The sequence below is a fragment of the Planococcus citri genome, chromosome 4 (assembly GCF_950023065.1).
Source record: "Planococcus citri chromosome 4, ihPlaCitr1.1, whole genome shotgun sequence".
NCBI lineage: Eukaryota > Metazoa > Arthropoda > Insecta > Hemiptera > Pseudococcidae > Planococcus > Planococcus citri.
In genome coordinates this window covers 13485930-13512396 of record NC_088680.1, presented here as the reverse complement: position 1 = coordinate 13512396, position 26467 = coordinate 13485930, and the positions used below count along the sequence as shown (strand labels likewise).

Sequence of the window (26467 nt, the reverse complement as noted above, 5' to 3'; positions counted from 1 at the left end):
TGGTGGCAGCAATGTCAAGGGGGTGGGTGGTGGTGCTGGTGGAAATAGCAACCACCATTATCGCCATAATTTAACGACGTATCGTATCGTATCGTTTCGTATGCGTACATATGGTGCTATACATATATGTATGGTTTACGAGCCCTCCACCTCCTCCCTTGTTAGATGGGTTTGTAGTTGCCCTAAAATACGTGTGTATAGGTACCTACGAGATTACGATACTCGGCGAAGAGGAGGCTGGAAAAGGTGGAGGGGTGGTATCGTACCCGTATCTTTGCTTATAGCCCTGCACCAGCATCGCCATGTCTCTTTCTCTCGAACTACAGGTATCTGACATGTCTTCTTTCCCATACGCGTATCATACGTAGTACGATTTGGCTTGATGAGGAGGGTTGCAGAGGAGATGAGATGATTCTGAGAAGTATTAAACTTCCAATCTCGTAAACCATGCTATTGTTCGGAGAACAGATAAAATGCGATTATCGGTTTTGGACAGTTGGTCGAGCCTTGATACGATAATGATGCTCGTGCACAGTGCTGATACAGCGATCAAGATAAATTCCAGATTTCTGGGAAGTACGTAGCATTCTTCAAGATGGTCTGGTTCTTGTAATGTACATACCTTTATATGCAGGCAAACGATAAAGGAGTGTGCGAGTTGACGAGAGGGTTGTGTTGATTACCTGTTGAGGGAGAAAGTTTGGTGAGGAAAAGAAATATCATGTCTGTTGGGGCGGATTTTGACAAAAATTGGTGAAAAAATTTACTTTTGGTGTCTAGAAAAATTCTAAGCCTCTGATTCGTTCAGGAAGCTGAGCCAGGAGTTCTCAAATTGAGGTTATTTTTGAAGGAAAAACGCTTTTGGTAGTGTAACCTTTGAAGTACTTCGATCACTTCCTCTTATGGGTCGCTTCAAGGGCTTCAAAACTAGAATCGAACTTTTTAGGAGGAGGGGAGGAGGTAAATGAGGTTCTGAATGAATAACACTACTCGAAAGTGGCCAAAAATCACGTTTTTCCTGAGAACCTTTGGCTCAGCCCTTTGATTGACTAAAAAGTTCGAATTTTCTTGGCAACTCTGATTGTACAAAACATCAGATTTTCCATAGATTTCAAATTGGTCAAAAATTCACTTTTGAACTGGCACCACTGAAGTTTCGCGGTCCACCTGAAACGGTCGAGAGTTCTGAGAGGTTGCCCAATAATTCGAGATCCAAGTTCATTTTTTTACCCCTTCCAGAGCGATTTTGAAGTGTCTGGAGATATTTGAAAACTTGCTGGAAGCTACAGAATGGCCCAAAATTGGCAATTGTCGATGTATGAGAGTTGAATTGAAAAAATTATTCAAATTGGTTCACTTTGCTTGAAAAAATTTTTGTTTCGTGAGAAAGTTTGAAAATTGACCTTGGAACAGCTTTTTTGAATTTTTGAAAATCGACCAAAAATGCAGAAATGAACTTGAGAATCTGAAAAACACGGGGTCATGGTCCTATTTTTACACCCCCCCCCCCCACCCTCCAAATTAACATTCCTTCTACGAGTAAAAGTAAGCTTTAAAAGCGTTGCTTATTTTGAAATTAGCTGCTGTCCCATTCAAAAAGTCTGGGATTTTGGAGTTGAAGTCGCTTCTTCTCACCTCCCTCCCCCTCCAATGATGCATTTTTTCATGGTTCGAGTTCATTGACTTCCAGATGTCATGTATTGGCTCGGAGCTTCGTATGCTTAAATCGTTGCTATTTACGAATTTGATCGTTTTAGAAGGTATCCCCTTCCTTTCCCACCCCTCCCCCCGTCTCTGAGTGGACAAGGATCGTTGTTGAACCCCCTAAAAACAACGTTGAAGGAGGAGATGAAAGAGATACAAGCGAAACGAGAAATTTTTTTCTGAAAATGCGACCAAATGACGTAGTTAGATGAGAAAAGGAGAAAGGATGTGAAGGAAGCGATAAAGGCTTGAAAAAATACCGCGACTCGTCCAAACATGGATACACAGGCAGGCGTCTGAAATGCCAGGGAGATGGTTGAAGAGGTACGAAAGTGTGGGAGTGGGATTAAGTACAACTGTAGGACCTTACGTAACTCCCAACGATTCCGCAAGGAGGCCAAGGGGAGCAGGTGGAGAAAAAAAAGACTATATACACGCCCGACGAAGATGCGAGAAAAACGCAACGCAACGTATAGCCCAAATTCACGGCGAAACGAGGAGGTAATTTTTTTGACGCGCGAGAGATGGATTCGCGCCATTTTTCATCGTACCGGCTCAAGAGATGTTGGCATCAGGCGGCGCGGTGGCGGGAAGAGGAAGCAATGAGAGGATTATAAACGCCGCAAAAAAAAAAAGTACCTACGTAAAATGAGACGAAAAAAGAAGCGAGTAGGAACAACGATGATTGGAAAATGAGAGAGAGAGGTCGGTGCAACCAGAAAAGAGGAAGAGCGGTTTGTATGTGCGTTATCGCGTAATACGTATTTTGTGGAACGACGGTAGCAGCAACAGCAGCAGCAGAAGAAGGATAAAGGGGAGCTTGCTCCGAAAAAAAGAGAGAGTGAAGTCACTTGGTACGCGAAAAGCGGCGCAAGCGTATTCAGCGTGCTGTGTGAATTCAGTCTCTGAAGAAAATGAGAGGAAGTGGGACGAGGGGTGCTCGAGTAAGAGGGCGCGTAAACGGCCCAGCCCGTCCGCGAATTAGCTTTGGGAATTCCCTGCTTGGTGAGGCTACGACAACGACGACGATGACGAGGACGATTTTAGGCGAAATGCGTACGTACGTACCGCCATCGACCATGAGGGGTGAATTGAAAAAGAGAAAGGGGAGAGAAGTGTGGCGCGTGGCGTGTTCTGGGCCCTCTCGCGCGCGTTTACGCCTATGACGCCGGCGCCGCGAACGCTTATCGATCGAATCGAAGCTTGCGCCGAAGGGGTTGTTGTGTTTATTCCCCTAACGTTAAGTTAACGTTACGCGTAGGCGAGAAAGACTGAGGGCGGTTTAGGAAAACCAGCAGCAGCTATAGAGCTTCGATGGCGTGGATATTACGAGTAGTACGGTGTTGTATGTGTCAGATGTACGAGCGAGGGAGCAGGGGGGGGTGTGAGCCGAGTGCACATACGTATATACGCGAGACCATAGCTATAAGCTTCGCTCTGGCATGGTACGACGAGCGAGGGTGAGTGCAAACTCTCGCGTGAGATGCCTGAAGCCGAGTCGCCTCGCCTAGCTAGTGTAGTGGTGAATGGCGAAAGCGAAAGGGAGGTAAAAACAATAGACACCCGAGAAAAGGATCGACGCGAAAGGGAAAAAAGGCCAGCAAGACCGAGGGGATGATGTGTACGCGTTACGGTTCCTCTCCCACACCCCCTTGAATGGGTGACGGGAGAGCTTTGGGGGATAGGGGAGTCCTCTTTCTCTCTTCGACACGTCAATCCAAAAAAGACGCGAGAAAGTGAAAGAGGAAATGATGAAAGACGAAGAAGAAGGGTGAACAGGAGAGGTGAGTGGGGTAGGACGAAGCAGCAGCGTAAAATTTTCCAGCAGCGTACTTTGGTCGGTGCCCAACCCTTCGTCCATTTGATCTAGAAGCTTTCTTCATTGTTGTTATTTGTTGTTGTTGGTGTTGTTTTGAAGCTTGGGTTCCTCCCTTCCACGAATTTCAATTTCAGGTGTATCGCCCTTGTCTCATATCGCTTCGAAAGACTAATGATCGTGTATGTTGTGTTTTACTTCTTGATGTTGATTCGTTGAATGGACGGTCGCATTTGAAAGGGGTTTCACTCTCTGTTTGTCACCTCGTTGCAGTATCAATTAGCTAAGGTGATTTGTGAATTGAACCGAACGAACGTTTGTTGTTATTATTCAACGATGAAAAGTTTCATTCCAGTTGAAGCAACTTTGGTTGAAACTTGACAGAATCTCATTGATCAATTTTTGGCGTTGAATGTAATTAAGTACCCCAGAACTGATTCAAATTTCTCAGAAATGAAACGGACTCGAATCAAGTCGCATATCAGGGTGTTCAAATTCTGAAAAAACCTTAAAAAATCGGCGAATTTTGTCATTTTCCCTCCAAAATTGGAAAATTTTGTGAATAAAATCAACCATTTACTACATCAGGGTGGATCGTGAAAAAGTAATGTCGGAGAGTTTTGACCAAATTTAGTTGACTTGAGTCGAAAGTCACCCAGAATAAATTTCAACTTCGGAGGTGCCCTTGGAGGGGGATGTTTGTCCTCGATGAAGGGGCATTTTTGAAAAAAGTAGTGGTTTTTTCGCTCCAGCGTCTACCTAATTCACTTTGTTGAGAAAATGGTATTTGAAATTCTGAGTAGATCTGGGCCATTGCCATCAGAATCCAAGACCCCTTCCAAAGTTCCACTGAGCTGTTGAAAATTTGCAGAGGAAAATTGTTGGTGGCAATGACCTAGGTCGACGTAGAATCATGGTAAGTATCATCTTTTGGAACTCAGCCACCCCCCACCCCTCCCTCCTTCCCGAGTGAGTTGAGTAAAATCCATTGCACTAAAATATTTTTTTTTTCTTCAAAAATGCCCTTTGTTTGAGGACTCATATCTTCCCTTCTGGAGCACCTACGAAGCTACAATTTGTTCTGGGCGACTTTCAACCCAAAATGAATTTATTCTCTACTGAATTAGGTCGAAATTCTCCTGCATTTTTTTTTCTCATCTCACGATCCGTCTTGATGTGCGTGATTGATCATTTTGCGATGCATAATTCTACCAGATTTTAAGCGTTATTTGATCTTGGAAGAGAATATGTAGAAGGAAATAGAGAGGGATTCAATTTAGAAAAAAATTTCTTCTAGATTGAATCCCCTTTTCTCGATCAAATTATGAATTGAAATCATTTCCACTACTTTGATACCTCGAAAATTGGCTGAAAATTAAGGTGGCGTTATAAAATACACCCACCTTGTCTGTTTGATCACTTTTAAAAATGTTTTGAGTGTGATTCCGTCAATGTTTTTGGCGATGATCGCGTGATGATCTCTTTTTTTTCGGCTCGCTCAAATTAATCTAGCAAACTTCTCATAGCATGTGCATGAAATAATATACCTAGTCTTATGCTTATATTTTTCTTTTGAATTACATATTACGTGGTCATAAAATAATATTACCCATTTACTAATTAACTGTTTTTCTCTTCTGTTTTAGGTGAGTACTGATTTTTATCATAAGACTTCGAAGATGCGGTTTAGAGTAAGTTGAATCTTTATAAAATTTATGCAAAATCCTAATTGCTAAAAGTCTCTTCTTCTCATTTGATTAAGCAAAGCTGTGTATTTCTAATGGCAGGTACTTCAGAAGAGGATTTTGAAATAACTGTAATTTTGAGCTTTCAAATCATAGGAAGTGCTGCACTAGAAAATATAATGAAATTTTTGAACTTCTCTCCCCTCCAAACCCCCTCGGACACCTACATTTTGACCACTGCACTCCCAAAAAAGTCATGACGTGTTTGCATAATGCTTTGGCAAAGGAAAATTGAAAGGATGAAGGTATTTTTTCTGCCCTCCTTTTTTCTCCGAAAAACATTCTTGGAATGTCCAAAGACCTTGGGAAAAATTGAAATGACTTTTGTTATCTTGACACCCCCCCCCCCTTCCAAAAAAAATTATACGGAGCTTGAAAAATGTCTTGCTTCTTCATTTTGAAATTTTGTTAGGACACCTTGTATGAAGATTTTTGATGAGGTCCGATTTTTTTGGTCTAAGTATATCATAATCCTGAATCCTCGAATTTTTGGCACCCCTTTCCCAGCTCTCGTACTCGATCAGTGGTAACGATCGATTATGAAACTGGTTCTAGTGAGCTTCCAGTTATGGAATGAGCGACGTATGCCCCTGAGCAAGTACTTACATACAACGATAGACAGGATTGTACGCAAAAAAATAGCAACAGCAACTATCAGCGGTATCAAAATGAGGAAAACTACGAGATTTGCCACCGCCACCGGTGGCAGGCCGCATTAGTCTTCGCAAAGCTGTGCTTCAAGTATCGCACAGCTGCGACAATACTGCTTTCTCTGGCATTCGGCGTTCTTCAAACACACACGAACGATGATGGTCTCGGATGATGCGAGCTCCTGTATCGGCTTGAAGAGTAAAAGGAAGAGATCCACATTCGCACGTAAGATGAACGAAGACGAGCGACGAAGAAAGGAAAAAAAGAAGAGGAAGACGAAGAAGAAATAGCAGCAGCAGCAGATGATGATGATGATGGTGATGCTGATGCTGATGCTGATGAGAAGAAGAGGAACGTAGAGTGAAAGAGAAAGAGAGAGAGAGAGGACGTTGCTGCTGCTACCACGCGGAGAAAAGAAAGAAGAGAGAAACATCTACCCCCGTTTGCCTCTAAGCCTTGGATTTCTCTCGCTCTTTCCCTCGGAGGCAAATTTTCGGTACGAAACGGCGCGGTGGCGGTGGTGGCGGCGGCGATGCGAGCGAAAAAGGAGTATGTACAACTTTCTCCGGCGGCGCGGCGCTCTCGAGGGCGCTTGCGTCGTATTCGATGTACGAGTGAGTGGAAGAGAGAAAGAAGACGATGGTTTTTGGGGGTCTTGGTGGACGTGGTTGTTGTCGCTGTTGTGTCGTGGGGAGAAAGAAGAGAGCTGAGTACCATACCATACCTACAGTACTAGTGCGAGATTCGCGCAGTTAGTTTTAAATGGTGATTCGCCGAGTTCGAAGTAGTCGCTACGCGCGTGTTCGAATCGTCGTCTCGGGTGGCTGCGGCGACGTCGACGTCGGCAGGCGTCCTTAGTAACAACGCTGGCGGTTACGATGACGGCGGCGGTGGTGGTGGTTCGTTTTTCTCTCTTTTTTGTTGTTTTTTCGCGCGATGCTGCGGCTGCGAAGTAAAACGTGAAGCGAAACGCCGAAGAACGCGGCACAGCATCACTTTCTCGACGTTGGTTGGTGTTTTCGGCCGACTACGATGTCGATGATGATGATTATTGCGATTGTGTGACGTAGTAGTACGTTTGGAATATGTACTTTGTCGATGGGCGATGATTTTTTGGATTTTTTGTGCGACCACGACGACGACGACGCCCTTTTTGGGCTGATTTTGGTGCGTGTTCGCGCCGTGCCGCGTATTTCTGATCGATTTTGGTTCGCGTGTGCGATTTCACCATTCACGTGCTGCAGGAAGAGATGCGAGAGCGTATCTGTGGCGTGGCCCGATTCGATACACGCGTGTTGTTTTTCTTAGAATCTGTGTGGATCTCGATTGATTTCGCGAGCATTCTGATTTTCATTCATTTTTCCGATTTGTTATTGTGTGATTGTTGAAATCTCTGACCGTTTTTTGCGCGATCAATATTACACAATTTGTCAAAAATGTGTGTCTGTGTGTTTTTCAATGTGTGGTGCTGATGATACGTTAACTGCTACGACAACTGCAGCTGAGCAGCAGGGCAACAGCAGCAACAACTACACAGAGGAGCTGAAAAAAATGGCATTAACGGGGCGAAAGTGCAGTACGCTGGATGATACGAGTAATTGGAACGCCGAGCATGGAAAAGTACTCGTAGTACGTCAGCGAGATACTTTCACGTTGTTGTCGAAGAACGTCTTAGGAAGGCCAAGTCGCTCACAGGAGAGAGAAGAATCTTCGTTTATGAATGATTGTTGTTGGTCGAGTAGTCCTACGATGATAGGAAGCGGCCAGAAGATGACCGATTTACTCGCCGATATCCCCCTGCCACCGCCGGTTCCTCGTCTGGTATTCGCACGAATAATAATAATTCTCGCTTCTGGCAGTATGGTCGTCGTCTACTACTACGTCGTTCACGGTGAAGAGAGTATGGCCAAGAGTTTTGAAGAATTCCGTTGCTGCTCGAACGATGATGCAGAAGTAGAAGAAAGCTGTTGCTATATCGACACACCCGGATAAAAATTGTTGAGCTGACGATGACCACACAAGCGTACCACTTTTTTCTCACTCGTAAATCGTCATTGACTAGTTTTTTACACGGCATTGGCTGCTGGTCATCCGAGTTGGAGACCATTGGAAACCGTTCGAAGTGTAAGTTCTTTTTCGTCAAAAGATAATGTGGTCGTCGATGGTGGGTTCCTTTGGTGTTTCACTGCTGTCCTATGCCCCCTTTATACTGCTCGTACCGATATTTGGGGGTATTTTTCATCCAATTTTACCCGATGTGTTTTGTGGTTGATAATTCCTGGTGTGGTATGTTGATATTGTTGGTAATGGAAGTCGAACGATGCTGATAGTGATGAATTTTGAGGAATTGCGCTGCAAAGGGGGCGAAGGTCAATGATTGAATGATTGAAAATGAAGTTACGTAGCTGTTTTCGAACGAAATCTGCCATGGGAACGACGACGTTATTAGATTTTGTTCTATACGATGTCATCGTGAAAACCGCGTGAAATGTATTATTATTATTACACGCGATGATGGGTTGAGCTTCCTTATGACAACTATGACGATATTGGCGGTGATGGCGATGGCGCGGTCACGTTTCGCTGCCGGAACGAATATCGTCGTAGATAAGGGTGTTTGTTGAATGGGGGAGTAAGTCATGCAAGGTGAGTGAGGGTGCGACGGTTTGGTGTAATAGATTGTATCGTATGCTGGAATGACGTCATTAAACCCCACGTACGGAGCTATTAGCTGGCTACGTTACGTAGCATGAATAGCAGCTCTGGGTTGCTATGTTGCGCTCGTATTTTCGTTTCGATTCGAATATTTTGCTAGAAAGATATTATTCAGTTTTTTCTAAGAACTGTATGGAAATAGTTGAAACTCGTGAGAATATTGGAAAATTTGAACTTTGGTCTCCTTTTTAGGTTTTTTGATTTCCCATTCGGCGATTCAGAATCAAAAGAACTGCTCATTGGAATATTTTCCAGGGAAAATTTGACTAGTAGAGTGAAAAGTACGAGGTTGCGAAAATTCCCACGTAATCGAAGCACAGTTGAAGAGTTGCAATGTTTTGGGCTCGAAAAAACCATTTTAGTGCGTTTTTCAAGAAGCAAGGGAGAGAGAGTGAAAAGCAACACTGTTTTGGGCTCAAAAAGACATTTTTTATAAGAAATCCCGTAGTATTCGGATTTGAAAAATTTCAAATATTACGTATCAAACCAAGACGAGAATAAATAGCTGTTATTGTTGTTTCGTCGACGATATTGGTCTGGTGGATCGAAATTGGGCGCGTATACCGAAGAAAGCGGTACAGGAAAAGAGGTAGAATGACGAGAAAGGTAGATGCTGACGATGGTGCTGGGCGAAGGGATGCTGTGCGTATGTGGTATCAAGTGTTGTGTGTACGTAAGTAAGTAGTATATCGGTGGGATAAATGTGGCGTGTTTTGGCTCTGATGTACGCGAGAAGAAAATATGCATACTGTAGTGGGCGAGATTAGGGTGTGACCGAAAGGCCAAAATGAGAATGAAACGAAGAAAAGGATTGAAAGTATGAATTTCGTCTGTTTTTAAATTCTGTGTTTCATTAGATGGGGGATTTTCGTGTTGAGATTTTGGACGAATTAGTTTTGATTTTTTTGGGGTTGAAGAAGAAAGTGAGGAATAGTTGATATTTGCGGTGATCTTTTTTTTTACGAATTCAGAGACACTGTTGTGGTTTTGTGTGAGAGTGAATTTTTTGAATTGACGTTTTTTTGTAGAAAATTTGAGAAGGGGTTTATCGAGACAATTTGCGTTTTGCTGTCTCTTTGCAGTAATACATTTGATCTGGTGACTATATGGTGCTTTTTAAACTGCTTTCGAGGATCAATCAATTTTCAGAATTGGTTCTCTGGTATCAGAAACCGGTTTTTGATTATTTGTACATCATGAAGTTATGATTGGGGTGGGGTGGGGTGGGGGGAACTCTTTCAAGAGTTATGATGACACTAAAAATTTAACAATTCTTTTCCAATAAATTGAGAGAAATGATGATTACAGTGTCCGTCTATCAGTGGTAAAAAGTTTCCCCAGTCTCGAACTTCGTTCAATATTTTCACAAATCATGGTGGGAGGTTTCTATTTAGAGAAAATAATTTAAAATTGAGGAAATCTCGGGATTGGGTCAAAGGCTTTCTCAGTACAGCCTGCATTCTTGGGATATTCCAATTTGAGCCAGTTTTTCATAGTCGAAAATATTTGCCATTCTATGAGAGAATATCGTCCAATTTATGAATGAAAACAACAATCTCCATTCAGCACACACTCGGAATTAGCGTAGATGACCTTTTTTTTTATTCAGCTTTTTCGCGATACTTTGTAAGACTTGAAAGTGGAAGAGCTCTGTTTGTCCTTGAAGTAGGAATTTTCCTCTTTTGTTTCGACGACGCAATTGAAGTCGTCGTCGGCGACGTTGTACCTACGATCGAGAAGTGAAAGAGAAGAGAATGAAAGTCAGACGCATGAATCTTGCTGCAGCCGCGACCAAGACCAATCGAAGCAGCCAGCAGATTACCATCCGCAATGACCTGATTTGCGAAAGTAGTACGGTTCAGTCTGAGGAGTCAAACAACGGCGCAGTGGCGACGGCGGCGGCGGCGTTGGCCGCAACAACAACAACAACAACAACATCGACGGCGGCGGCGGCTGCTGAGGGAAAAAAAACAACAGGTTAAAAGAGAGAATGCCTTCGTCGTCCGGTCTGATGATGGTAATATATTGTTGTAGTAGTTGTGTGCTGAGCAGAGAGCGAGCGAGAGCCGATGGAGTGATACGACGAGTATTTGCATCGGTAGGTCTAGGTACTCTGTTGTTCGTAGTACAAGATATTTTTCTGCTGCGTAGTTAGACCAGAAGATGTGAGAAGAAGAAGGAGTTGCTGCGGAGAGGTGGAGAGAAATGGTGTAAGAGAAAAAAGATCCAGCTTTGGAAAGAATGAGAGTCGAGAGAGAGAGAAAGAAAGAAAGAACCTGGGATCAAGTAACTAGTCTCGAATCGATGCCCTCGGCCTTACCTTTTTTTACCTTACACGTCTAGAGTGGGTTTGTTTTGTTTTTATTTTTATGTAGATCATCGTCGTGATTGTTGTTGTTGATGCTGGTATTATCAAAGACGCTGATACTGATGCTGGCTGAGCAATGCGTGATTTTCTCTAGTGTGCACGGTTAGATTATGGCTGAAAAGATGGGGTAAGATGGCGGAGTAAGGGAAGAGGCAGGCTCGGTGAAGGTAAAAGTATAGCGATGGTCGAAAAACGTCGCAATTGTGGTCGTGGTATTTGCTGCTATGGTTTTCATGTTTGTTTGTTTGTCTGGCTGGTTTGGCTGGGTCTTTCCTATTCTTGATATTCGCATCTTTGGGAAAATCGTGGCTCAGGTGGATGGAACCATTTTGAGTGTTGGGAAAGTCATTGAATTCTTGACTAATGTCTGTACATAATGATATCCCTTTTTTCCTAGTCGCATTTTTGATGCATTTTTTTTCCTTTCTAAATTTCGAGAAAACTAATTAAAAGTGAAGGAAGATCAAAAGAATACACGCGATTATCGATGAAAAAAATTACTGCACTGGTCTTCGCATGAAATGCAGGTATGGTGTGGGCAGATGATACAACACGGACCAAGTCTCCATGGGAGGGAGGTGATGGTGTGTTGTAATTTGAGAAAATTGTTCGGTGAAGCTGCATTGAAGAGGGAGAGAATACCTTCAGAAAGATGGAGCAAAGAGAAAGGTACATGTTGTTTTGTATTATGAAGAGAGAAAGAGTCGACCACAACGTAAGAGTGAGAATTGTGTGCCTAGTAGTGTATTGTACGCATTCATTGATCGAAAATATACTCCTTTCCAATTCCGCTGCCCCCGCACCATCGACCAATCATTTGCGTCGTCTGATATTCGCCAACGACGCTGTGTACAAAATTCATACTTGTACAATATTGTCTTGATGCCCATTTTTCACGTTCTTTAGTGTGAAATGTGCATTGTGCATTGTTGCAGTTGCAGTTTGAATGGAATTTGAAATTGAAAGGAAATAGGGTGGGTGTGATTTTTCAACACAAATAATTTTTCAAAACTTTATGAGAATAAAATCATTTTAGTTGATGGGTGAGAATATTTACCACTATACTACCGAGAAATTTTATTTTGTAAGCGTATAATTTTTTAAAAATTTAATTTGATAGTTGCTTAATTTTATCTCAGCATTGTGTGACAGATGAGGATACTTACCACTATACTATCAAAAAATGTTTTCAATTCCCACATTCCTCAGAATTATTCAAGAATCGAGGAAAAAATCCTCATGTGATTGAAAAAAAAATTGCAAATAATTTTATTATGAGTACAATTTAGTTGAAAAATTGAAAAAAAACCAGTCGGTTTAAAGGTAGCAATCTTCACTCTGAATTTGTTGCTTGAGTGTGATTTGTTCGAATGAGAGATTTTAGTCATTTGAATGTAAATAATATGTTGAATTATAATATGTTGAATTAATTTGAAAGAAATGATCGAGATTTTGCTTTGCTGAGGTCATGAATGAGTTTCACTTATGTTCTGTCTGGAGGCATTTCTGGGTACAATATTAGGCTGGTTGTCGTTGACGTTCTGTTCTCTCTTGTCGAATCGAATACCACGTTAACAAAGCGGAGCCGGAGAAAATTCGCTATAAGAGAACTAATCAACGACCTTGAAGGTTGGTCGCTGAATTAAACAAAAACAACAACGGAAAAAAATACACAGCAGCATCGACAACAACGGCAGCAGTAGTATAGAAGTAGAAGTAGTAATAATGATATTGATGAAATTACGCACTAAGAATAATGACGATAATGACACAGTGACAACAAAAACAAACCAAACATAAATTGGTGCAGTTTTTTGTGTGTGTGTGTGTGTGTTTTGTAGTTGGTCAACCTTTTTTCAATCTGTCGTGCGTTTCATTACCTTATCGTGTATTTCTATTCCTGAGTAGTAAAGATGGAGAGGGTTGGAAGGTTGAATTCATGGTCAACAAAGAGGTGATCTGTGTATGATTGTGAGATCAATGGCGTGTTTGTGAACATGGCTGATGTATTGCAAGTTGTTGAAGATGAAATAAATAGAGAAGTGTAATTTTTTTCGCAATGAAGTATGTACGTATGTGTTGTAAATATGTAGCTAATGTTTCGTATACGAATGCATTTTCATTTCGTGTACATAATATTGATACGACGTAGTTTGTGCGTTTCCAAGGATGGAGTTTCGTGATCTTGTAGGTCAACGACCTTATGAGATAGTGGTGGTGTTGCTGGCGTTGTACTACGAAGTACAAATACGAGTGCGCTACCGCCGCCTGCCTTATGCCAGTTTTATGCATGTGTATTTTGTTTATGTTTGAACGCGATGTGAGGGCTGGTGTTGTGCGATTATACGAATAAATGTTGAGTCATACTGTGTGCTTTCGTGTTCAGAAATCGATCTGTGTATCTTTGATTGGTTTTGTAGAAGTTTTGTGAGAATCTATGCTGAAACGATGGCAATGAGCTTTGTTGTAGAAGTTTTGTGAGAATCTGTGCTGAAACGATGGCAATGAGCTTTGAAAGATTTTATAATTTTTTTCACGATATTTTGAATTGGATCTTGCGTTTTGTCGATTTGTGGAGATGTGCAGGAAATTTCAAAAATTGTGTTATCAATAATTGAAGCCCCTGTTATCTGTCAAAATTGAGATCAATTTTTTTTTGTTATCAATATTTCTATTTTTTTTCTTTTTTTTTAGTGAGTAAGTTATTGATTTGAGACTAGAGAGAGCTCAGGGGATGCAAAAAAAAAAAACAACTTGAATTGTGTCTTTTTAGCTCAAGGGGTTTCCTTCATGTAGGAATCTGAGGGAGTTTGTGTGGGTCGAATTTGTGTCTTTTTCTAAATGACTTGATTTTGAGGATCAGGAATGTCATTTTCTCTCCATTTGAGCTATGAGTCGTCTCAAATTTGCGTAGTCTTGGTAAATTTGATCAAAATCCAAGTCACGTTTTAATTTCACTTCATTTTTAACCAATGTGGCTAAACAAAAAAAAGTGAACGCTGGCAGCGGGGAAACCTTGGACTTGAATGTTTGCGAGAAATATTACACCGAAGAGAGATACTACTCGCGTGCGAGTAGTGAAACTTTTCACGTTTACGAGTAAATTTTCAAATTGTAGTGACCTTGGACCTTGAAAGAGAATGTCGTTGTAACGTATCTGGCGAGTTGTGAATGAATTGAGTTTCGCTTCAGGTTGATTTACGTTGCATTTCTACGTTCGTTTGACTTGAATGTAGCGATAGATTGGAATCACTGTATAGTGTAGGGTTGGTTTCACGTCGCTTCAATCGACTAAACTGTGCGATAGAAAGGGGTTGGGTGGAGAGGGGAGGAGGCGATGAAAATGAATTTGTCAGATGATGAGAGGTTCATTTTACAGGAAACGTTTGTGAATTTTATGTGGGTAGTATTCTAGTTGAAAACTTATAAATTTAATGTCAGTTGCTCAGTATGCTCCTAATATGGGCCACTTGTGGGAATTTTCTTCAAAAAAGGGGTATTTTATTGAATTTTGAAGATTTTCTCCAAAATGAATTGTCGAGTTGTATGTTGGAGGCTTCCTTACTTGAATTTTCGCGTCGTGGTCGTTCCCTACGAAAGTGATTCAGCAATTTGAAGGAGAGGACGAAATGGAATGAGAAAATATTAGTAAGATTTACTCGTAGCGATTCGATATTATGAAAACACCAATGACGAAAGGCGTCGTCATTGACTCGTGGTGCTTTGGTTTTTGAGTCGCAGTTGTTGTCGTATTCGTCAATAATGATGATGACGCCGACAACAACTGAACGACGACAATAATAATGATAATGACGATAACAACACCACCGTCACCACCAGCACCTCCAATAATAATAATAACAACAACAACATCAGTAGCAGTGGCAGTAATAGTAGTAATAGTCGGCACTTGGCGAACTCGGGTGGTGGTTCTTTGAGCAAAAGTACGAGTAGTAGCAGCAGCAGCTAGAGACGAGGAAAAAAGTGAGAAGAGAGAAAGTGTAACGCATTCGCTACACACCCTCTTGGTTTCTTCGGATTTGGCGCTTTTATCGATCGTCGGATAGTCGTCCTGATACCTCTGCCACGGTGTGAGTAGTGCGAAGAGGGGAAACAGAAAGCTCCCCCGCGTCTCGCACTTGTCTTTAGGGGGGTGTGAATGCGCGCAGACGCGTCCCAGTCACCGGGTACGAGGAGTACTTTGCTGACGACGATGTACAGTACGTTTTTACCCCTTTTTTTGCCTCGTCCTCCCCTATCTGGGTGAATGGTAGTATCGCTGGCTGGCGATGGCGGTGAGAAAAGCGAACAATCGTGTACACCACGTTCGTTGCTTTCCTATACGTATATATTGTACACGTCAAATACGCACCCATTCAACATTAGGATGTTTGTTGATGATGACGATGACGCTGACGTGCGCGATGTTGCCGTCATCGCGATATTATATAAGCTTTTTAGCGCGCTTTTTTCCTCTCTAGTAGGTACGTGTAATCGGGTTAGGGCTCTCGCAGTCGTAGTCGTAGTCGTGGGAAGAGCCATTTTTGCCCCTTTGCCAGCCTGTGCCACTGGTATGGTATGTGCTGCCGCCTTTCCAGGTCGTCGCTGCTAGTCGACGTCTCTTCTGCTTTACCTCTAGTGGTGAGTGGAGAGCTCGCTGCGCTAGCTTAATCGGAACCCTCTCTTCGTCGCCTTTTGAAGCCCCCCTATCGATGCCATGTTAACGTACTACGTTCGCTTCTCGTAAATGGATATAGAGGAGCTATCCGTTTTTTCCTTCATTCGTATTGTTTTTGCTTCTTTCATTAGCGTGCGTGGAAAATTTTCCACATTGTGTAGAAAGGGATCACTACTTGACGGAAGTGTGCGCGCGCCGATCTCTTCTTCGCTCTTCGCGGCGAAGATTTTGTTTTGATTTTCACGCAGCCCGATCAGGGTGGTGGCTGGCGGATGAAGAGGGAAGATATACGCGTCGTATATTATGTAATTTTACGTAATATTATATCGGATGCGCGCGAGTATCGAGTGATGTTATGGTAGCTTAAGGTAGCGAAAGCGAACGATGATTGAGAAAAGGTGTAGCGGAAACGTGTGTCGCTAAGGGCAGAAGAAGGTGGTTGGCGGAAGAGTGACGTGACGAAAGGTGAACGTATAGTTTTTATTATGTATTACTTAGTTTGGTTGGCTGGCTGGTTGGTAGGTGGAGGTGGAGGTGGAGGTGCTATCTGATCTACACACCGTTGATTGACAACGTGATGGCGACCGAACAGCTCCCCCTCCCTCATTTTCCCAACCTTTAATTTTTCGCCCCCGGAACTTGGAAGGAGGGTTTTTTTCTCGCTTACTGGGATTTTTCTTTCTTCAATTTTCTCTCTGTCTCTCTTGTAGTTTGCATGAAAACGTAAACAAGAAAGTTTTAGCGTATTACGTTGGTTGACGAGGTTGAGGAAAAAGGGCTGAAGTGATATATCATCGACTTTGATGCGAATTTTATGTAGGGTACGTGCGTTATACGTGCGAAGAAGAGGTGGAGTTCGTGTGTTTTCAGAACTTATACGAATCGTTCGGTTGAAGGGATTTTGTGTTTATTGTTGTTGAGTTTTTTCAATTTTTCAGTTCGAAACGAGATATTTGGATTCTGTTTAAATAAACGATGTAAGGAGAAAAGATGTTTGAGGAAATATTTTTATCAATTTTTGGAAGAAAAAAGGTATAAATGTGTTTTGTTCGAATGCCATTATCAAACTTGAAAACTTTTTTGAAAATTCAACTATTTTTGTTTTTTGGGTAATGTTTGTAAAATGCGAATTTTGAAAATGGTTGTTTTGATGATTTTTGAAGACATCTTATTTGGGGGGGGGGGGTGTATTGACTTATTTTTCATTCTGCAAATGTCTCTGTGCAGATCGTTCTTTTTGATTTTGAGGTTTTATTTGACACCCTGTCATAATTCTCTGCTTTGGCTGAGTTTTTGACCAAATTTACTGACAACCTTAATTTTGAGTTGGAAGGATTTCAAAAAAATTTCGCACCTAAAATGATTCTGAAAGTGAGATTTGGGTTCTCAAAGGTAGGGAATTTTCAAAAAAATTGTGGTTTTTTGTCGCCTTAGCTCCTACCAAATTTTTATTGTGAAAAGTGGTCCAATTCCAATAGATGGTACTCATTTGAGATTCTACGTTGACCTAGGTCACGGCCATCAAAATCCAAGCGAGCAGTTGAAAATTTGCAAAAATCGTTTATTTTTGGGTGAATTTGAATTTTGAAAATATTTTGTTCTAAAACTTTCGCATTGATTATGATGAATTATCGAAAAATATAATTTCTGAAACTAGGAAAATATTTCTGAAAATAAGTGCCAATTTTTTGGTCGTTGTTTCCAATTAGGAATTGCTTCCATGATTCGATTGTCAAGCTGTATTCGATCAAAAATTTCCACCAGTCTTGAATATCGTAGAAAAACGTCGAAAACCAGTGTGAATTGTAGCAAATTTTGAATGAAATGGGATCGAGTGAAAAATCTATGAATGTTTACTTCGAGTCGTGAAATTTTCATTTTGGTGAGAAGTTTTTTCTCAATTTCAACAACATAAATTGAATCTAGAGATGAAACAGGGAAATGAAAATGCGATGTGATTGTGAAGCAAACGGCTTGGTTTTTTTGAAAAATGTATTATACGGAAAACCGTTGCCTTTTTTTTCAATATCTCGTGATTCGTAATGTTCTGTTTTTTGTCCTTTTTAATGAGATTTGAACTTCGAGAAGCTTGTAAAAATTTTGGAGTATTTTGGAGCTATATAATATATTGCTGATAACGTATTTTATCGACGTCACACGGTTCAAATTTTGTTCTCTGAGAAGCTGTTTTTGTCGAATTTTTACTCGTATTTTGTATGTAAAAAACTGTTGGGTGGTGATAATATCGTAATGGAATAATAAATTTTAGAATTCGTCGAATAAATTCGATTCGTTTCAAATTCGTTCAGCGTTTTCTTCGTGTTTCAATTGGGGAAATGTGTTGGGCGTAAAGATGAAAAAAATTCACATTTCCATTTCTTTTCTCTTTTTATTTGGTAATTTTCAAGCGAAAAAAAATGTACGTAGGCTTAACACTCGTAAAAAAATCTTCGAAGTTGATCGAAGGAAAGTTTTCCCCTACCGCACTCGCATCAAAAGAAAAAAGATGGAAGGTTGCGTCGCTGTGAGGAAAAATTTTGAACATTGACGTCATTTTTTAACGCACTAACGATCTTGTTGTGTAAGTTTTTTTTTTACGACGTTTGGTGGAAAAACGCCGAGATCAAAACGGATATAGGAAAGAAGAAAGTTGAGGAGAACGAAAAGTGGCACGCCGTTCGTAAGACGATTTAGTCGATTTATGTCGTTTCTTTTTCCATTCAGCGCTTACTTACACGTGAGGTGAACTCTGATAAGAAGAGAAAAGAGAATGGTAATGGGGTAAATGGCAGGAGAGGGTAGAAAAGTCAAATTTCGGTTTATTTGTGCAAATAACCCTCCCTCCCCTCCCCTCCTAAATCGAAAATGAATTATTTAATCATGTGTTGGATTATAGATGGGAGATGGCAGCAATTTTTCTGTAAAATTTCTCAAAATAAATAAGACTTATTTTTATCAAATACGTGTACTGTGTAGTTTCCTATCAAATCGAAAAAATAGTCGAGAAAACGAAGGAAAATATAACGAGAAAAGCATGGGAGAGAAAAATGAAAAATTCGATTCGGTTCTTAGATAAACCTATACAATGTTGTATTATGTAGGTGAGCGTGAAATAACAGCGAAGGTACGGTAGCGACGTCGAAAAAATTCCTACAGTGAGGGATAAATGTTAAGGTGGACGCAGATGAAAAGGACGTAAGGGGTGTAGAGGGTGCCAAGAGAGAGCTTTTGTGCTAGTACGGTACACGCAGCTTTCCTTGTAATTGCGCTACGTTTCGTTTTTCTCTCGCTGTAATGTATAAAAAGAAAGAAGCGAGAGAGAGATGCGGTGGGAGTAAAGAAGGTAGCCAAAATGATGAGAGAAAACTGGGCGAAAGAGTGAGACAGGGTGATAGAGTGAGAACGAAATGAAAAATTGAACGGTAGGAAAAAAAATGAGGACCCCTTAACATTGTGTACCACTCTTCTCCTACGTATATAATTTCAAATTTACGCGTCGAGGGAAAAAAAAGGCTGAGAAGAACGAGCGACGGACGCAGACATCAAACGCTATTCTAACTCTGGCGAGCGATGGTGGAATTGGAATAGCATCTCGGGCGAGGTTTACTCGCCCTCTTCTCTCTGAGAGAGAAAGAAAAAAATACCTCTGTGAGGGCAAGGGGGTGGTGGTGGGGCAAATGCTGCGTGTGAATGGACTTAGTATCATCCTAGCCAAAGGAAAGCTTTAGTATTGCGGTTGCGGTAATACTCTGCCATCGTTCGTCCCCCCCCTCCCCTGCATAGGTACCCTGAAAATATGCGAGATAGATGAGAGAAGAGAAAAAATAGTGATGCGAACGCGGGGATGCTGCGAGCATGTGACTAGAGGTGCAGGTGGAGGGTTAACAACGAAGGTATACGCGTAGGCTGTATTTAGCTGCGGTCGCGCAACTCGACTCGAGCCTATACACCCTCACCTTTTGTTGATGCTGCTGCCGCTGATGTCGAAAAATAGAGGTCCAACGAGTTAACCTGACGGCGGTGAAGTGGAGAAGGAGGAAAGCAAAACGCGAGATTAGTGTGCGTAGCGCAGAATCCCTTATGTTGAAAAAGTCGAGGAGGACGGAGTGAGATGAAACCAAGCTGTGGAGGGTGGTGAGGCAACTGGTAAGTGCAGGGGGATGGTGGTGGTAGCAACAGCAGCGGCGAGAAAAACAAGAGGGCGATTTGTTCTGTTCTATTCGATTCCATCCGCCGCTGTGTAGGTACTCGGATCGTAGCTCAGGCAGTGGCAGAGCTCCACTACAGCTGCGGAGGAATTTCGGAGGCTGAAGCGAGCGGAGAAGAGATCGGCGGCGGCCGCTTCGACGAGAAATGTGCGTACTCGACGACGCGATTTTTGAAGGGTGTTGTGCGGGCTGTAAAAAGAACCACTGAAGGCAACGCGCGCGAGAGAGAGAAAGACGCGAGATGCTGCGCGCATCTTTAACGCGTCAAGGTACCTAGTTTATGGAGCGAAAGACACAGAGAAAGCGAGACGCAGCAGCAACATGGGCCGGTGAGGTGACGCTCAACCCCCGGGAACGAGTGTTTTGAGGATCGCGGGGGTGGGAGATGAGGCGCGGTGCGTGAAATTCGCACTCCTCGTGGTGCTATTCTGTGTTTCGCATGCTGCTGACGACGACAATGCAAGAGAGTACGTAAGCACCACGGCGGTGGAGTATTCCATCAGCGTGGCAGCGAAAGAATGGGGGATGGAGGCAAGGGTGGAAAACTGCGGGTCGACGACGGAGAAAGGGTTGAAAAGGTGTCACACTCTATGGCGATTATCGCGCCGAGTATTTTGTTATGTACGTACGTGTGGCTTTCGCTTTGGCCTCCGCCCTAAACTTTCGCAGCGACAGACTGTGCTTCTGTAGAGTACGAATATCGATATTTTTGTATACTGGTATTTGCTTTTTTTTGGCTAATTTTTTGCGTATTTTCTTCTGGTTACAGGATATTCGGAAGAGGAAGAAGAAGAAGAAAGGTGTGTCGAATTGGAGACTGGATATGGTCGAGTTCCTGTAAACACCATCGTCGACGAATACATATCAGTAGCTTTGCTGGCCGAATACGCCGAATCGAACTACGCTTTTTTAAGGTAAGAATTAGAAAATTTTGAAATTATTTCAATTTTGATTTAACGAGGTATTTGCCAATTGGTCGTCCAATTTTACGAATCGGGGTAGAAGGGAAAAGTGTTGGGACAGGTGTGCGCATATTTTGTAATTTTGGTATTATCCTCGTCCCGGAAGAGAAGATGGTTGCGATTGTATGTTGTACGATAGTGTATGTGCACGTGCGTAGGTGTACTACGACAGTTGCTCCTGTAGCAGCACCACTAGCACTACCACCACAATCTCGATCACAACAAGAACAACAACAACAACAACGACGGCGACGGAAATAAGAAATGAAATCACTAGAGAAAAAGCGGAGAGTAAAGCGTATGCATGGTATTAACAGCGATGACGTATACGTAGGTGGTAGCACGTTGCCCGTCCGTACCCGACGTCGAAAGGAGAAAAGTAGTTGGTACATACAATGGGAGAAAGAGAGAAAAAAAAGAAAAATAATAGTAAATGGCAAATGTTTCACGGATGAAGGGGTTAGAGAGGGGGTACCAGAGATTCTAAATTTGTATCGGTACTAGCTGCGCTGGGACACGACTCGATGTGATATGTTGTGACGAATGAACAAACACATCAGAAGAACCGAGGACCCCCAGCGAATCACTGAGATTCTGTACGTCTGTTCAACGTCAACAGGGTGTTCGTAAAATGTCACGTCTGCGAAAGAGATCTTTAATGGGAAGACATGAACCGAGGGATTTTACGAGATGTAACGAAATTTGAGTGAAATTTGACAACTTTTAGCAAAATTTGTATAAAATGAAGTTGAAAACTTTTTGTTGCCAAAAATTCAAAATTATTTAAATAAAACACTGTAAATTATCCAACCAAAGCGTGCAATTTTAGTTGAACTGCAAAAAAAACTACGAAAAATTGCATTAAACGTTTCTAAAAACTGCTGGAATGATAAAAAAACGAAAAAAATCTTTTAAAATCACTAAAAATTATCTCAAAGTGATGAAATTTGCTTGAAACTCGAAAAAATGATATTAAAAATTGCTTAAAGCATTCACCCAAAACTGACATTTTTGTAAAAAAAAAAAAATGAAAAAAAAACGTATAAGTAAAATGATACAAAAAAGTATACAAAAACTATGAAATCACCGAAAATTATCAAAGTCGATGAAATTTTAATAAAACTTGACTGAATGTAGCGAAAATTTCCTGAATCATCGCTGAAGCCTTTTTTAAAACTCTGGTAAAAGTATAAATTCTGTCAAAATTTTGTCAAAAATAGCATAAAAAAAAAGGTGTTGAAAAATGTTGAAATTGTATGAAAACATAAAAATTGAATATAAAAACATGTGAAAAGTGAAAAAAGAATTCAAAATTGTCAACTACAAAAAATTGATAAAATTTGTGAAATTTTGAAAAAAAAAATAAATCAAACCGTCGAAAATTCCATTGAAAAGTGGTGAAACAAAAATGAGGCATTAAAATTCTTGAAAATCACCATTTAGTGAAAAACTATAAAACAATAAAATTGCACGGAAAAATGTTGAAAACATGCGAAAATGTATGAAAAGATGAAAAAAAATCATTAAAATTGCTATTAATTGCCATAAATTGATGACATCAGAAAGGTGTTGAAACATATTGAAATTTTGTGAAAACATGAATAAAGGTATTCATATCTCTGAAAATCACCCAAAGGTGGTAACACTTTTTAGTGAAATGCGATAAAATTGCGTGAAAAAGTGTTGAAAATTTGTTTAATCACTACACACTGGAAAAAATTTCAGAAAAATTTGTCGAAAATTGCATGAAAAAGTGTTGAAACGTGTTGAAATTACTTGAAAACAGTGACAATGCATAAATAAAATTTAAAAACCACCTAGAAGTGATGGCATTTTTGTGAAATGTGATGAAAATTGCATGAAATGATTTGTGAACTTGACGAAAATCGTGTGAATTGATATCACTTTTGATTTATTACTAGTTAGTTGATTGTGTCATATCTGTCAACAGAGTATAAATATAAAATTGATTAACCAATGAATTAGTGTCTTTATTGTTACATTATTAGAAAATTGTTGAGTCACTCGGTCATTTCATTTATAAAATCAATGATTTTCCCATAATTTCCAAGTGATTCATCATTTGGTCAGCTTCGCTTATTGAACCAGAAAATATCCAATTCAATTTGTATGATAATGAACTCACTGATAACAATGAATGAGAATGAAAGATTGATTCAGCAATCGAGTAGTAGTGGCTTGATAATACAGCCAAGGTACACTAGACACGATAAGGAAAGGAATTCCGGAATACTTGACGAATCAAGAGTCATTCGTTTGTCAATGGAATGCTAGATGAGAGGGTGGCCTGAGGAGGGCATAAAAAACTACAATACGAGTGGTGTAGCAGGGAATGCCAATGTAGACCAATGACGAATTATGACCTCATCATTTCCAAAGTACTCAGAGTATATAATTCCGAATTTTCGACTTATTCCTCGTTGAAAGTTTCAAAGTTGATCATTATAATATGAACTGTTAGCTCTCAAAGTCTATAGTAGCAAAACATCTCGATGGTGTGTTGTTAGCGATTCTTCCCCCTGGAACGTGGAAAATATTGCATAGGATATTGAACCTGCGAATCCTAGACAGTAGACAGGAATTGAATGTCATCGAGGATTATGTACATAGGATACAGAAGGAGTGAGGCAGAGTCATTTGTAAGAAAGGCTGGCGGGAAACTGAAGGCAGGTGATAGTATGTGGATATGCCACGCGTCGCAGAATCGAATATGTCTAAAATGTGAGCGTGTTCAGTTCGACTAGACCAATGTATACATGTAGTTTGTAATGTGCCATGCTATAGGTACACTAGAAGGTATGTATAATGTACGTAGTTAGCGTGGCTGGCGTCAATGGTCGTGGTCGTCGATGATGTAATTGTCGTCATACGACAAGGGAGAATCGTGCCCGAAAGCCGGCTGCTAAGCTCGAGCAATGCTCGTTGTTGTTGCTGCTGCTGTTGCTGTAGTACATACGAGAAGCAACAGCAACGGGCAGCCGGCACACACCGTATGTGTGCTTTTCTAGGTACTTAGTTTTTCAATGTACGTATGTGTGTGTATGGATACCCTGATGTAGATGAGGTGCGGTAGGGTTAAACGAGGAACACCTGGCTTCTTCGATGGTGTACTAACTGGGTGTGTGTTTGTGTACTGTAGATCTATTATCGAATGTATCCGGAGATAGGTACTACTGCATACGTATGAACTACATGAAGAGAAGAAGGAACAGCGAGAGGTTTGGTAGTGATCCGCGAAGAGGGTGTTTTATAATTAAAATTCGAGCTAATTTTAGATGATGAATTGAATGTGTAGTGATAGTGAAGGACTGGAGAACGTGCGGTTGACTGAGACGAAGAGAAAAATTTATTTTGAGAAATGTCGAGTGTTGAGTTTGGGTGGTTGGTGGTGGTGCTGTTGTAGGTGAAGCATTGAAATATTGGCTTGGTTGGTTATCCTGGTTGTATTTTATGGAATTGTTGTAATACATGAAACAGGATGGTGCAGTGTAGACGTCTTGATTGCAGTTTGATAGAGATTACTAGATAACTTTTTCGCAGTACAATATCCTTGCTTGAAAGCTGGGGTAAAACGAGGACAGAAACGTACGTACATTTGAAGAAGGAAAAAAAAAACGAAATTGGTATTTATGGCATTGTACACAATTGCTCCATATATAGAGAGTTGTGTATGCAGAAGAGCAGCGTATACGCGCCAGTGACGACGTAGCCAATGGCCATTGCCCTTAAAGCGCAGACAGGAAGTTTGTTTTTTTTTTCGAAAAGTATTTTATATCTGTGACTACGCGCGAGTCGCTGGCTGCCATAGCAGCTCCGGCTGCAAGAAAATGAAACGGGTGGCGGTGGCGATGGCGAACGCTTGCAGCACGCTCGCGACATTAGGGCGTTCGCTATAAGTATAATATCGTCTGTAATCGTCTACTACGATGTGTTCAGTAGAGTTCGGCGAGCGTGCAAAATAGAAAAGAGTTGAAAGTACTATACATATACGCTCGTATAGTACATAGAAAGACGAAGCTAGAGAGCGAAAAAAATAACACGTTGCATGTATGTGTAGGTATGAGAGAGCTTGGGGATGAGAGCGAGGCGGAGGCGAAGGCGAAATTGAAATCGAAATAGAGAGAAAGAAAAAGCAGAAGCGAAGCTGACGAGCGAGCGAGCGGAGGCGGTGAATTCTCGTCGGTGTTACCGTTGTCGTCGTCGTCTTCTTCTCACACAGTCCCAGTTGTAGAAATGTTCTTCTCGTACTTAGCAAGTTTTTTTTTCATTCTTTTTTCAAGAAGAAAGTTTATTTTTAGCGACTGCGTGGCGTCGCAGCGCGCGATCGCGAATAAGTTCTACTCGTACGTTTTTTTGGAGCGTTGGAAGACGAGAGATTACGCGTCAAGCTGCACGTAGGACTAGTATCTTGGTTGAAATAAATCATTCGTTGGTGAAAAAGTTAGCTCTTCGGTTACGTTGTTATTCGCACACGTGGTTGGAAAAGGAAAGGAGAGGAAAGGAAGGGAAGCAAATTGACCAGGGTTTTCGCGAATATAGTGTCGTCGTATCCTTGGAGGAGAAATGGCGGTGACTCAGCAACCAATGCAGCTAAAGTTCATCGGCGGTTAGGAGTGATTTACTGGTCTGGGCAGGAGCTTGGCGACTGGCGTTGGTTATGTAACAATAGGTGTAGGTATCTGTGTTTGCATTTATAGTATACGTGAATAGATGAACGAAGGAGAGGAGGGCATTGAACACGTTATGATGTTTTGTTTGGTAACGGCCGCGGCCGCTGCAAACGATGGGCGATGGTGTCATCGACTGTAGAAGTGAGCATGATGGTAACGCAGGTCGGGTCTCCGACTCTCCGTCTAGAACGTAACGTCGACCTTGCAGTTACAGTTCAATTTCATTGCTGTTTACGCGATGGTTGGTTCGTTTGTTGATCGAGTTCTACTAACTTGAGAATAATTTGGAGTCTGCAGGTGGTGTGATTAGATTTGGTCGTAACTGTTGGAGCTTTTTTTGAGAGGTCTTTAAATGCTTCGTTTGGTCTGATTGCTTTGCAGCCAGAGCCGAATGCCTGATTCACTAGTTTTGGTGATGAGTGATGTTTTGGAAATGCATCTACCATAAATCTGTATTTTTTTGGTGAAAATTTGATAGTTCTGATCTTACAGTATCGAGTCAGGATTCAGGGCCCTTGAAAACCAAGAAAGGTCTTGAAAGCAATCACAGGATTTTGGAAGCCAAGTCTCCGGTCTGGATTGGCTGTAGGAGCGAGAAATAGAGTACATGGAATATCACTGATTAGTGATTATGAGAAGGTATCCCACTGAATGATTGAGTCTGCCCCTTGTTGATAAAACCCTCTCTTCACAATCAGAGCTATAGACTTCTTACATTTGGTTCAACACGATCAGTGACACGGAGCTTTGCTTCTATTTGAGTAACAAAGAATGGATTGTTTACTTAGAAGGTCGGTCCACTACAAAATTCTGAGTAATTTCTGATATGGTTCACCCTGTGTCCATATCTGCTACACCATGAACTTTTTGGTCAAAAATTGTTCCAGGATGTACCATGCATCTACATACGATTTTTGGCTAATTTTTAA

The 26467-nt window shown here is 41.3% G+C and overlaps 1 protein-coding gene across 2 annotated transcripts in view; it reads left to right on the top strand.

Annotated features, from left to right (window-relative positions):
• Positions 1 to 26467, top strand: part of LOC135843417 (serine/threonine-protein phosphatase 4 regulatory subunit 1-like) — a 68425-nt gene that overhangs the window by 8920 nt on the left and 33038 nt on the right. For both annotated transcript variants that reach the window (XM_065361294.1, XM_065361295.1), the window contains exon 2: positions 20655 to 20799. In XM_065361294.1, coding sequence (XP_065217366.1) covers positions 20655 to 20799 — 145 coding nt within the window. The remainder of the gene's footprint in view (positions 1 to 20654; positions 20800 to 26467) is intronic.